This window comes from Mesoplodon mirus (assembly GCF_964341445.2).
Source record: "Mesoplodon mirus genome assembly, chromosome: 10".
Classification (NCBI taxonomy): Eukaryota; Metazoa; Chordata; class Mammalia; order Artiodactyla; family Ziphiidae; genus Mesoplodon; species Mesoplodon mirus.
The window spans coordinates 50,321,163-50,335,714 of record NC_138986.1 but is presented as its reverse complement, the minus strand read 5'-3'; the positions used below and the strand labels follow the sequence as shown (position 1 = coordinate 50,335,714).

The 14,552-nt window shown below is 40.0% G+C and overlaps 1 protein-coding gene across 1 annotated transcript in view; it reads left to right on the top strand.

The window, feature by feature from the left end:
- ARMC2 (armadillo repeat containing 2) overlaps positions 1-14,552 on the top strand; it is a 106,002-nt gene that overhangs the window by 37,699 nt on the left and 53,751 nt on the right. The window contains exons 7-10 of the mRNA XM_082633393.1: positions 1,976-2,074; positions 6,219-6,394; positions 11,854-11,956; positions 13,303-13,526. Coding sequence (XP_082489519.1) covers positions 1,976-2,074; positions 6,219-6,394; positions 11,854-11,956; positions 13,303-13,526 — 602 coding nt within the window. The remainder of the gene's footprint in view (positions 1-1,975; positions 2,075-6,218; positions 6,395-11,853; positions 11,957-13,302; positions 13,527-14,552) is intronic.

The following is a 14,552-nucleotide window of genomic DNA, read 5'->3' as shown; positions in this document are numbered from 1 at the left end:
ACAGCACCTACATTGTTTAATAACAGCTTTGTTGACATCCTTTCTCTCTGCTTTTGCTGCTCAAATGCTCTTCATGCCCAGTGTGCATCGGCCCCTCTTGATATTAGGAAGGTGTGATAAAAGCAAGCTTGGACTCACGGCAGCTGGGGGTGGCCGTTTCCAGCACGGAGTGTCAGGGAGAGGCCTGTACGCTGGGCGGGAGAGCTGTCCAGGTTCTCCTGGGTGACATCACCACTGCTTGGAAAATTTAATATGTGTTGTGTATTTTTTTCTCAAGAGTAATACATGAGAGGTTTCGGAAAACACAGGAGCACGTAAAAGAAGATAATAACCTGTAATCCCAATACTTGGAGATGCTCATTGTTACCCCATTTTACAGAGGGAAAGTGAAGCAACTTGCCCAAGGTCAGCTAGTAGGTGACAGAGCTAGGAGTCAAACCCAGACAGTGACTCTAGAACCAGTGCGCTTAACAGGCTTCCCTGGTCAGCTTGTCTTGGTTTTGAGTTAAAACGCCCTAAAAATATACAAGCCACACACCCTTTCACTTCTCTGTCTCTCTCTGCAGAACCTTCTGATTGCCCCTATGATTTCTAACTCTCCATGTGACATTTTTAGGGTCCAGGCACCCACTGCGGGGGCACTTAACTGGTACCAGGTCTGCTCTAAGCAGGCACGGGCTCCCTGAACCAGTATAGGTTGGGTGCCAGGTGAGGGCCTTAGGGGGTGGCCTTCAGAGAAGGAAGGCTGAGGATTTTGTCTGTAGCACTGCTTCTTAGTGCCCGGCACAGCGGTGCCCCCTCCGGCTACACTGTCAGTGTTTTAGACCTGGAGAGCTTGCCTGCGTGAAATGTAATCATTATTTGCAGTTTCTAATGTGATTTACATTTCTCCCCAACGTTACCTTCTAGTTTTCCAGTTTGCTTCAGGGCAGAATGGCCCTGAAGAGGTCAAGTGCAAGGGCTATGGAGCTCTATGACCTTGGGCAGGTAACTTAATAACCCTGAGCCCCACTTTCTTCATCTGGAAACTAGTGACAGTTTGGGGACCTCCTCATAGTGTGACAGAAATTAAATACAGGCCTGCTGGATCTAAAGTATACAAGCTGTGGGAGCCATTACTCTTCCACAGCCTAAAACCTCAGGCAGCATCTCTTCTCGGTGATGTGGCGACATCCTACAGCCCGATACGCTTCAGACAGTGACGATCTGTTTGTTGGTTTTTTAATCAGGGAAGTGAAATCCATATTGATTGAGTGTTACTAGACGCTAGGCACTGGGCTCAGAGCTTTGCCTATATCATGTCTCTGAATTCTCATAACCCCGAAGGCAAATAGTTTAATCTCTGTTTTGCTGATGAGGCTCAGAAAGGATAAGAAACCAGACCCCTGTCACCCAGGGCATCAGTGATGGAGCTGGGATTTGAACTGAGATCTGCCAGCACATGGAGCTCGGGCTTCCCACCGCCCCACACAAAGCCACGGGCGTGAACGGCCCTGGCCTCACAATAATGTGGACAGTTTAGTTTCTATAGGAAAGATAGTCCCTGCAGGCCTCCCTTTCAGATAGTTTTTCATTAAACATGTTCAAAATCCTTATTCTTTTATATCGATAGTTTTCTATTTATTTAATATTACAGAGGGATATGTTTAAGTAAAAAAACAAACAAACAAAAAAACAACTCCAAACTCTTTGCCTCACTGATAATAATTTCAGCATTTACAAAGCTGAAGACTTTATGCAGTGTCCCAGAGTTTAAAGTTCTGATTTCTTTACATTATCTTATCTGAGTTTAATTTGGGATGATTTGATTAGAAGAAATGTAGTTCTAATTAGAATTAGTTGGGCTTGGGGGGCAAAGTGTAATGTAATTCTAGAGTTTGTTAATTATAGGGATGGATAACACAGTCTCATGGCGGTGCTCCAGTTATAACTCCTTTTTCATGGCTCTTTCTCCTCTTCTGGGTTTCTATTGCAGACTCAAAACTCGACTTGCAAGAAAAGGATACAGAAATAGAAGTAGGTGAAGTCTTTTGGAATACAAGGATTGTACCGATTTTGCGTGAATTAGAAAAAGGTAAAAAAAAAAGTTGTTTTACATTAAAAATATATGCACTTATTTATATGTTCCTCATTGCCCTGATATTTTCAGCACACTTTGACTATCGTTTCTGTGAACATGTTCAAAAACAAATGAAGTCATCTATTTTATTTACCCAGTAATATATGTATTAGATATTATCAATACATGTAAACTTAATTTTCAATGAGCAAAATTATACTTTAAATGCAGCAAAAGAACCTACTTGTGAAATTCCCTTTGGAATATAAATTATCACCTCCTCTTCCCAAGGAAATGCCAGTTTGAACACTGTAGAGTGGCAGTTCATGAAAAACGGTGAAAAATTAAAACAGATTTCAGGCCTCTGAAACCCTAAGTCTCATAGACTGGCATCCCTGGCAGGTGTGCCTGTGGTTTTCTAGATCCAAACGTATACAGTCGGCCCTCCATGGCTGCAGGTTCCACACCCACAGATTCAACCAACTGCAAATGGAATTTTGATCCGTGGTTGTTTGAATTCGAGGATGCAGAACCCGCGGATATGGAGGGCCGACTACACTATGTCATTTTACACAAAGGACTTGAGCATCCACGGATTTTGGTATATGCAGGGGTTCTAGAACCAATCCCCTGTGGATCCTGAGGGAGGACTGTATGTCCTCTTTCCTAAGGTTGAGCATGTGTGTCAGGGAGGCCACTCAGAGCAGGAAGTGGCCTGGGATATGCCCAACCCTTACACTCTGGAATGCCCCAGCAAGGAAGGCTCACAACCCATGGGTCTCTGCCAAGGTCACCTATGGAAAGCTTGACCTATGGAATACCCACCCCCCGATCCCACCTTCTGCCCCCTTGCTGCTCCTCAGGGATTCTACTTCTGAAGTTGAAATGGGCTCCTCTGGAGCTACAGTCCTGGCCCAGGGCCGAGCCCAGTGCCTGGCCCACAGCACACATGAGGCCCTCACTAACAACTGTGGAATGAGTGCTCCTTGGATGAGTGAACCAGCCTGGTAGCCACCGGAAGAAGCCCTAGGAGAAGCAGGGTAAATGAGTCCTTCCCACCAACCAACCAGGGAAGTTGTGCAAAAGACCTACTTCCTTAAAGGTTCAAATGACCTCACCCCTCCTGGGCTCTCTGATGATGCTTGGCAGTGCTTCTGGTTAATGTGGGAGCCCTGGATGGGGTTTCTGGTCCTGGTGCTGCTAACGAAGCAGATGGCTGGGAATCACCTGATCTCTGTGCGCAGAGGTGCTCTCACCTGCCAGGTGAGGCATAGCCGAGGCTAGAACATCACCAAAGTCCACTGCAGCTCAAAACCCTGAGAATAAGACCATGATGACTTTGTTCCCCCTAGGGTCAATCGTTTTCACCCTCATGATAGCCTGATTACCATCGGGTCCTTTATTTTAGGAGATGTGCCTAAAAACTAATGGGAAGAGCAATCAATCTGGGCAAAGGTTAAAGAAGAAAACATACCAGGAGGAGCACAGTGGGGAGGATAGGGGCAGCACAAAGGCCTGTCTTGGAGAAAGTCTTCAGCTTGAAGGATTTTAAGAGGGTTCTGAGGGCTCTGTCACCACAGGCACTAACAGAGAAAACTTAGCGGGAGTTTGGGGTTTGAAATGTGGATGAATCTCCCTTCTTGGGGGATTATTAAGTGCTGAAGGATGACATCTCTTCCATAGACAACTTTAAGAACAGCAAGTGGTGGCAGGACTAGGTTACTTGACCCTTTGAGATCTTTCCTTCCTCCCTTCCTCCTTCCCTCCCTCCCTTCTTTCTTTCTTTCACTTTTTATTTTGACATAATATCAGACTTTTAGAAAAGTTGCAAGAATAGTACAAAGAAATCCTGTATGCTCTTCCCCCAGATTCCCAAAATATTAACATTTTACCACATAAGCTTTATCATTCTCTCTCTCCCTGCCTCCCTCTCTCCCTCTTGCTCTCTTTTTCTGTACACACCCCCCCAACACACGCACACATTGTTTTTTCCCCTTTTTGAACCATTTGAGAACACATTGCCCTCATGATACCCCATATCCCTAAGTACTCTAGCATGTATTTTTAGAAACAAGGGCGTTCTGTTACGTATCTGGAAATTACAAACCTTATTCAGATTTTGCCAGTTGTCCTAATGATTTCCTTTAGAGAAAGAAAATACCGTTGTTTGTCATGTCTCTTTTACGTCTTGATGTATTTGAGGAGAAAAGGCCAATTATTTTATAGACTGCCCCACAAATCGGGTTTGTCTGGTTTTTTCTCACCATTAGATGCTTCTTAGGTATTTGGGGCAGTGTGCAGCGTGAGTGGCGCTGTGTCCTGCCCAGTGTATCATATCAGGAGGCACGTGATGCTGATGTGGTCCTTTACTGGTGATGTGGACTTTGATCACTTGGGGAAGGTGGTGTCTGCCAGGTTTTTCCACTGTAAAATCTCTGTTTTTCCCTTTCTAATTAATAGGTATCTTATGGGGAGAAGTTACTTTGAGTCTACCTACCTTGCTTTCTGTTACTCATCAAACTTTCACCCACTAGCTTTAGCCCCTTGAGAATCTTGATAGCTCTTAGATTCAAGCTGTCTTTTGAGGCTACATGGCAGTTATAACAGACCAACTGGTAGAAAGAGGTAATTTGATCAATAGTTTAAAATTTGACCCGGGAGCCTTCCTTTTTAATTTCTTTTAAGCTAAAACAGCTACTCTTAAGTAGAGCCCACCAGGCTGAAGAGTTTGTGGAGGGAAGTATTAGAAAAATAGCTTGAAGTCTACCCACTGCCACAGAGTAGCCCTCAGCCTGGACTTGGGTTTGTGAAGAAACTGCCAGTAACAGAAGAATAAAACAACAAAACAAAACTATTTCTTACAGTAGAGCTCAGGTTTTTCCCTTTATTTAAAGTTAGTCTAAGTCATTTCCCATCAATTCATTTATTTCAGTGCATAACTGAAAGGCATGGAAGGTTACTTAGCTATTGAGGTTTAAAATTTTTTCTTAGATGTTATTGTTGAAAAGAGCTAAAAATGGCCTGAGTCATTTCCTTCTGCAGGCGCACACTTCCTCTATGCGGGCTTTCAAGAGCACATTATGGTATTTATTTAAGATTGGTTTCCTACTTTTAAATTTTGTGACGGCATCTATCAGAGATAATATTTTTCAACTGAATGCCTTATACCTTGGATCCTTATATTCCCCTCATGTTCTATTTTGTGTGCTACTTTTCTTCCTTGTATGCCTGTTGGTAGGGCTACCACTTGCAAAAATTGCTTTCCTCAGAATTCTAATTATAAAATGAAGTGGTCTAGGTCTCCCGTTTCCTAACTAAAGTCTTCTTTTTATTATCCTCTTTGCTAATACCCACCTCCAAATAATGGTGGATGTGGTGACATTTTGAGATTTTGTTCCACTTGCACCTTCCTTTCTCAGATAATGAGCATTATTCTCATAGGAAAATGTTGATCATCGTTTTCATCAATAGACATATTAGAAAATGAATCTGCATTAAACTATGTTATAGGCTGTCAGTACAGTATTTTCACTGCACCATGCACTATCGGTTCAAAGATGCGTCAGGCGTGGTTCCTACTCACTTAGCATGACATCTGTTTGAGGGCATTGGGCATGTAACACAACATGCATATGTATGTGAAAAGTAACAGTATTTGTTGAATGTTGCATGGTACACCTTTTCGAGAGGAGCCAGAAAGTAAACAGAGCCTTGAAGGACCAAAGTCAGTAGCGACGAGGGTAAGGAGAACATTCTGGGCCCTTGGAACTGTGTGGCAGAGGGTCAGTGGCAGAGACGTGAGTGGAATGCTTCTGGGGCCCTGAGCAGAGCATTGGTGGGTGGCTCATCAGGAATAAAGGAGAGCAGCTGAGATAATGCAGCTCCACTTCTCAATACACTCTTTGAAAGACTGTGTGTTTTACATAAGCTAACTGATTAGTAAAGAAGTCAACACGGTAGGAGATGGAGCAACAAAATGGAAAAAAAAAAATCAGGTAGATGGAAATGATAAGAAATGGAAAAAAAAGAAACATAGTTCAGGAATTTGAAGATGTCCAGGGAAATAATTATAGGGTTTTACTTATACCTTCTGTGTTTGACACACTTGTAAACTTGACCTCAATGAGTAAGTTCTGCTTTGCTCTCTTTGCCCTGACAGAGGAAAACATTGAAACGGTTTGTGCTGCTTGCACACAACTTCACCACGCTTTAGAGGAAGGAAACATGCTTGGAAGTAAATTTAAGAGAAGAAGTATTCTCCTGAAGACCCTATATAAACTAGTTGATGTTGGCTCAGACTTGCTGAGCCTTAAACTTGCAAAAATTATTCTAGCAGTAAGTTTTTCTTTCCTCTGGTCTCGTAGACTGTAGCACGTAAAAGTTCTGTTTAATGCTTTATTTGTAAATATTACAAAGAAGATTAGAAATGCAGTGTGTTCGTTTAGAATCTTGAAAAAAAATTAAGGTGGTAAACTGACATCCCAGAATTTTGACCAGAAAGTACCATCTAAGGAACTAAGGCTGAGTACAGATAAAATGTTCAAATAACTGCCTACACATGGACTGTGGCAAGGTTTTTAAAAAAAGTGACAACAGGCAAACACATTCAAAACAGTCGCTCAGGTAACCTGACTGGAGATCAGTATCGGAGAGCCCACTGTGGTTTCTGCCCTAAGGTTTCTGCTGGGTGCTTGGTTCTATCACATGATTTAATAAATAACTTCAGATAACTTGGGCTGTGGTCATAGTGGCCAGGTGCTTTATGAGGCCGCGTGAAACAGAACCAGCTGCTTAGTGGTCATGGGAAGGTGGTCATAGAAGGCTCCTGTGAGGTGTTAGAAGAAAAGGCCAGACACCTTCAATGAAAGTCTGTAGAACTCTGTCTCAAACAAAGTGATATCATTGTTTGAGGGCAGCCCTTTGTTGTCACAGCCATAAACAGTTGGAACCAAAAGATAAGACACAATTATTATAGACCGTTCTAAGAGAGCCGCTAAAACAGATGACTGAAGCTTTGTTTACCTGGTTCCATAAAAGTAAAAGCTATTAACACCCATAATTCATATAATTTAAAATCTTAAAGTACACAGTGAAGGTAAGTGTTGGCATACTTACTAATAGTTTAGTAAGGGTGCCCACTATTTCTTACTTTGAAGTATTTCATAAAGCAGAATATTCTGACTACATATTCTATGCAGTGTTTTGGAGAATTATGTTCTTATTTAGCTGCCACCCTAAACTATTCACCCTCTTTGTAAAAACTGTGATATGATACGTGGTGCAGAAAGCAACATTTCCTTGAAATAATGATTTCAGTCATAGTTTAAGCCCCTCTCATTGATGAAAATGGATCAGTTTTAATGTAACAGAAAGAACATAAACCACAGGGAGGATTTAAAGTCGGAAGTTATAAGTAGAGATGAAAAGATAACTGCACGCTTGCCCAGTTCCTTCTCCAGCCCTGGATTTGGAGCACCTCCTGGCCCAGGAGACCCCAGTGTGAGGCTGGAGGGCTCTACTGGTGTAGCTGCCCTGGGCTGGACCCAAGCAACCAGCTGCCCAGGGACTGCCTTTGTTTTTCATCCTAGGCATTGTGCTCTGTACCAAGTAAGTAAATAAATAAAAGAGAGAGAGAAAGGAAGAAGGAAAATGCCATGAATTTGTTAATGCTCTGCAGAGAAAATGTCATCTTGGTTATTAAAGGTGCCATTCAAATTAATTATATACATGGCACAATTTAAGTATTTTAGGGCAAAAGGCTGTGATCTGCCAGGCAGTGAACACATTCTGAACTAAACATATGTTTAGATAAAGCCCTTTCCACGACACTGTCTGCCTGGCTGAATCGGGCAAGACCGCTAGGCTACAGTCCAGAGTGCAGAGGTGGGTGGGCTGTCCTTTTTGATTGACTGTAGATGGCGGCCAGGATCGACCAACAAGTCCTACTTCCCATCTGCTACGTGAATCTTCTATAATGCTCCAGGCAAGACATTGCTTCCTTAGACCTTGGTAATGGGGTTCTATGTAAATGTTTTTTTTAAGGACATCATAAAAAGCTGTTGAAGAAAAAAAAATTTGACAAAAAACTGAAGATAATAGGACTAAAATTTTTTTTTTTTTTTTTTTTTTTTTTTTTTTGCGATATGCGGGCCTCTCACTGTTGTGGCCTCCCCCGTTGCGGAGCACAGGCTCCGGATGCGCAGGCTCAGCGGCCATGGCTCACGGGCCCAGCCGCTCCGCGGCATATGGGATCCTCCCAGACCGGGGCACGAACCCGTATCCCCTGCATCGGCAGGCGGACTCTCAACCACTGCGCCACCAGGGAGGCCCAGGACTAAAATTTTTTAAAGTAACTTCTGCTAATATTTTATCTACCAGTTTAATATTATAATTCAGACATTTAAAATTATTTATAGTTAAAAAAAATCCAGTGAGTATAATGTTAGTTCTGATTTCTTGCATTCTTCAGTTAAGTGGGGTTTGCCAGATAGCCATTTTCATTTTAACCTTTGTATCAAAAAAATCTTACAAAAATATATCTGCCTATTTTAAGATTTTTTTAGAGTACAAACATATATACAGTGTGAAAGCAACTACATTCAGGAAGGGAGGACAATCTAACATCCTATACAGGGGGAAAAACAGAAAAGAAATAGCAGTATGTCAACAGTGACTATATACAGTGGCAGTGTTATGAGTGATTTTTAAACTTCCCTTTTCTTTAATTTTCCAAATTTGCTTTAAATAAAATAAACTCCTATGTTTAACATAAAGGTGAACTACCCCACTGCAAGAACCTACTTTGTGCCAGGGAATGAAAGTGAATAAAATAACCCCTGCCTGGCAGGCTGGCCATGTAGCAGGAGAGACAGAGAGTAAACACTTAAAGTGCTAAAGGGGCTGATGAGCACTGTGGGAAAAAAATAAAGCAGAGTAAAGGGAATGGCCTGTGTTGGGGCAAATGCTGTTTTATGTAGGGTAGTCTATATTCCTTGCATATAATTTAATGTTTTATTGTCTTTTTTGTCTCAAAGTCATAATTTTACAGTTACCAAAAGAGAAGGTATAGGAATTTGCTTTGAATGTAAACTGACCTTATAGCAGGCCTGGAAATGGTGGGGTTTGTTGGGGGTTTTTTAATGAAAACTCTGATACCAGGTGTTCTTTTTTTTTTTTCTTTCTTTCCCACTTTTCACTAAAAATATAAGACTTGGAGTGGGGAGTGAGGTTAGTTGTATTCATTCATTTATTCAACAAGTTTCACTAAGTACATAGCAGATGCTACGTTCCACATGTAGAAAGAGTAACAAATCATGGTTTTGACCTCAGAGGCTCATAATATAGTGGAAGATTGCCAACAGATTAAAATATATTCCCAAATATAAAGGGCAATATATATTTCCATTGATACAGATTTTTTTTCTCTCTAGTCAGCTTTTTTCCCCTAGGTTTTTAAACAACATTTTAAAAATACCTAAACATTGAAAACATTTTTTTTAAGTTTCCATTTCCTTTTTTCATCCTGAGAACAGAAAGAATTTCCATTCTGCCACGTGTGACAGTTTCTGAGCCTTCCATAACAGAGCTTCTCAGACTTGAATGTACACACGATCCCCTGGCAAAGTTGTAAAATGCAGATTCTGGTTCAATACGGCTGGTGGGGCCTGAGATTCTGCATTTCTAATACACACCCAGGTGATGCTGAGATGAGATGACATGGCCTGTCTGAGGAGCAGACTCTTCAGTTGCAAAATGGGAGTGACTATAGCTAATTTGCAGGGTTTGCTCTGAGATGTCATGAAAAGCACCAGAGCAGAGGGGCAGACAGAAGCTGCTCCATGAATAATACTCACCTCCCCCTTTCTCTCCAGCTCGGGGCTGACCACGTTCACCTTGGTGTTTCCTACAGCAAACAGCACAGCGCCTGGTACACAATAGGAGCTCAATAATATTTGTGGATCAAACATAGAATGAATCTTTTAAGAATATGTCTGACAAATTCCATTATCTTTTTTTTTTTTTACTAGCTCAAAACTCATTAATAAACAATATTGAGGACGTCCCTGGTGGCGCAGTGGTTGGGAATCTGCCTGCCAATGCAGGGGACACGGGTTCGAGCCCTGGTCTGGGAAGATCCCACATGCCGCAGAGCAAGTAAGCCCGTGCACCACAACTACTGAGCCTGCGCTCTAGAGCCCACGAGCCACAACTACTGAAGCCCGTGTGCCACAACTACTGAAGCCCGCATGCCTAGAGCCCATGCTCTGCTACAAGAGAAGCCACCGCAATGAGAAGCCCACGCACTGCAACGAAGAGTAGCCCCCGTTCACTGCAACTAGAGGAAGCCTGCGCGCAGCAACCAAGACCCAACACAGCCCTAAATACATAAATAAATAAAATTTTAAAAATAAGTAAACAATATTGAAGATAATTTTAAGACTCCTTTTTTTCTAAAGGAATTTTTTTCTTTTTTTTTTAGATTATTTTTGGCTGCGTTGGGTCTTCGTTGCTGCACGTGGGCTTTCTCTACTTGCGGCGAGCAGGAGCTACTCTTCGTTGTGGTGCACGGGCTTCTCATTGCAGTGGCTTTTCTTGTTGTGGAGCACGGGCTCTAGGGACGTGGGCTCAGTAGTTGTGGCTCTAGAGTGCAGGCTCAGTAGTTATGACGCATGGGCTTAGTTGCTCCACGGCACGTGGGATCGTCCCAGACTAGTGCTCGAATCCGTGTCCCCTGCATTGGCAGGCTTATTCTTAACCACTGTGCCACCAGGGAAGACCCTTTTTTTTTTAAGGATACTTTTTAATTATAAAGTAATGACCTATATGCCATCCTTTTCACACAGATATATTTATTTGTTCGGATGACCTCATTCCTACAAATATATTCTACACTCTTGCAGTGAGGGCACATAGTATTTCCATCTTACAGTAGGTTATGTCTTTTTATGCATGGTGTTCACTGTTATACTTTTGTGACTGCTTAATATGAATAGTTTTGATGTTCCACAATTTATTAAACTATTCGTAAATGTTGGGCATTTAGGATTTTTTATTTTAATTTTTACTACTTTACATAAATATGCAGCTAATTTAGACCATTTGATTCAGTCCTCCTATACTGTGTTTTTTTTTAAAGAGTATACTTCCTTATTGCTTAATTTACTTGAATATTTTTCTGTGATTTAGAAGGTAATTTTAACCTTTGAACGTTACTTGCGATTTTCTCAAAGCATTCCAGAAATAGGCTTAAATATTGTAATAAATACATATGTATTATCTAATCAAAGAGTATTACTTTTTCATTTTATTTTATACAAATGATAAATATAATTGTACTTTTCCCCTTTCTTTTCTTTCCTTCACCTCCATGATGTATTCTTTTCTAGGTTAGTTTAATCTGAAATTTTAGCATCCATCTTCCTTTACTTTTGTGGAAGGCAATTTACTCCATTTAATTAAATTTATCAACAGCAGCCCCCCCTTTTCCTCATATATTCTTTAAAAAGTAATAATTTCACATATAAGCATGAGACTTCATGAAGTAAGAAATAAAGGCTTATCATTAAAATGTGCTTACTCTAAATATCACTTCTATTGTACTTACTATAAGTGAGTTAATTAGATACCATAGTTGGCAAATACGAGGCCAAAACTTTTGAAAGTTGAGTTCCTTAGAACTTTTATTTATGTTTTTAAAATTCTCTTGCTGCACTTTTTAAGTTAGATGTTTATGTTTAAAAATCACGGCATATCTTTATTTCCCTGCAGTGGAAATGTGATTTCTTTCTCTGCAGCTTAAAGTGAGTGGAAAGAGTCTTCTTAACGTCTGCAAGCTTATATTTAAAATTAGCAGGAGTGAGAAGAATGATTCTCTGATTCAAAATGATGGCATCCTGGGTGAGTATTATTCAGCACTACCATTGAGCAAATGTTGTACTTGGGTATGAATGAAAAGTTTGGAGAGCAAAGTTATAATTAATGATAGCTGGAATATTTTATTTTCTCATAATATGCAGAAGTTAGGTGATGCCTGTTTTTTCTCTGTCTTCTATGTTTTCCATGTTTCATTTAATGTATCCTTTGGAACCTAGGAGGATAACCTGCTATTTTTTTTTAAATGCCTGTAGTAATAATATATAATTTATAAAGTGGTTCCTATTTAAAAATTCATTTCCTGGTCTTGGTTTTACTACTAGAAAAAATACATTTAATAGTGTTTGACATAATTGAAATGTTTGATCTTTTGATGTAGTAGGAATGGTTAAAACTGGGAAAACATCTATAACTGTTGTATAAAATTGACATCACAGTGTGTCAAATGTGTTTCAAATATGTAGGTAGAGAAATTGTAATACGTTCTAATTATCTAGCTAATCATGTGTAATTCTTTATATACCCTTAAATACTTAAGATGCTTAAATAGTTACCTAAACAGAAATCTTTTATGAATTAGTATTGTTGATCTAAGGGAAGGCAGCAACATGGAAGAGACTTTAAGTCCTCTTTTTGCAACATAGGATAAATGGTCTTCTTCTTTCTTTTCTTTTTTTTTTTTTTTAATCCCAGCAGACAGGGACAAAGCCAGTACTGAAACAAATTTCTAACACTGAATCAGCTCATTGAGAGTAACAGACTAAAAACAAAGAAAGGTTCTGACAGATGATCACATTGACATTAATAAAAATTAATGTGAGATAGGCATGTTTAACTTTATCAGAGCTGCCTGGACTAATCCTAAAACCTAGTACTTGTATGTTATTTGGATGGATGTTCTTTAAGTTGTCTTGGGAAAGGGTGGATGTTATATTCGAAGCACCCCTTTCTACTGTTGAGATACTTTTAAAAGTTCCTATCTTGATTAACTTTCCATTCATACAGCAACCACTATATTCTTAAAGGTTTGTTGAAATTTAACTCTTAAATTGCTTTGATTATTAGTTATTCTATAATAACTCAAACTGTTTGTAACCAAAAATAAAGTTTGGCAAATATTAATAAGAGGCAAGGAATGGCATTCAGTTAAAAGAACACTTTCTTATTTATATATAATAATCCCAGAGATTTGTCTTAGCTAAAAGTAAGCTTTCCTGTTTATGCCATGTGAGCAACTCTTCACAAGCATTTGAATGTAGGTTCTGGCTAACATTTTACAAATTGTATTTGATGTTCACATATAAGTGCTTTAATATCTCTCTTTCCAGCTGATCTACTCATCCATTTGTAATAATTCATCTTTTTGACAGAATCATTATTGGAGGTCCTGAGAAGTGAAGAGCTGCAAGCTAACACCGAAGCTTTCTTATACTGCATGGGGGTGATCAAATTCATTTCTGGAAATCCAGGATTTCTTCATGAGATGATTGGCAAAGGTGCTGTTGAAATATTGATGAATTTGATGATGCAGATAAGCGAGAACACCAAGAAATCTGGTACATGTTTGCCTAATTCAGGCCACTTGTTAGTCCAAGTAAGTATTTTACTTGAAAGAGTTAGACATGTAAAGTTAGTCTTCACATTGTCTAATACCACTTACCTGCCAGTGGGTGTAACAGGAAACAGGTGGGCTGTTATCTGTAGCCAGGTGAGGGTGCCTGGCCTCGGGGATCAGGGTAGCAGCCCTAGCCACACCTCTGCCCCGTGTGTGCCCATTTCCTCTGGAAAGGCTATTCCATGGCTTTTCACGGAGCAGGTCTCCAGCATGTAGACATCTATTTCCACTACCCTGTGGAGAAAGCAGGCCTGGAAGAATGAAAAGTTAGCACCTCTTCAAAACAATTGCATGTTATAATCAGAATTTTAATAGGCAGAGTGTTAACTTTCAGAGTTTAAGACAGGTCTAGCCTGGAGATTGTTCATGAAGATTGGTAGCTTATATCATAAATATTGTATCTACAATAAAGAAGACAGAATTTAATGACACTGAGTGGACAGTTGTTGAGGGCGTGTGTAGACGGTGGTAGCAAAGCCAGATACATTTAGTATGACCAGGGCAGGAAGAAAAAGTGTGTTATGTGTTAGAGTTTCATTACTTCTTTTGTGGCAGATTAAATTTCATAGTTGAATTATTTTCATTGGAGCTGCTTCAGGTCTCGTATTCTTCTTTAGAAGAGATTTTACTCTTTAATAGCATTTGTATATCAGATAATAGCATCTTTGGTGTAATAATTGATGAGATTTGAAATGTGCTTGTCAGTTAATGGGGCTTGATCAAGGACTGCATGTTCAAAGCCTTGGGGAAAGTGTGTTAAAAATTAGATTTAGTCCCTGCCTTAAAGATGCTTCAAGTGTATATGATAATTATTAATTTTGGACTTTGTGGTCTGTCTCCATTTCGAAAAAGACTGTGAAAACCTCCTTTAGTTATGAGTGATTCAGAATTCTACTGGATGTGCCATCTTTTGGCTAGGGAGACTTAAGAAACATTATTTTCATGCTGACAGTGTTATGGAGTTATTTAAATTTTTCCCTCAATGAAAATAGTTATTTGGGTTAT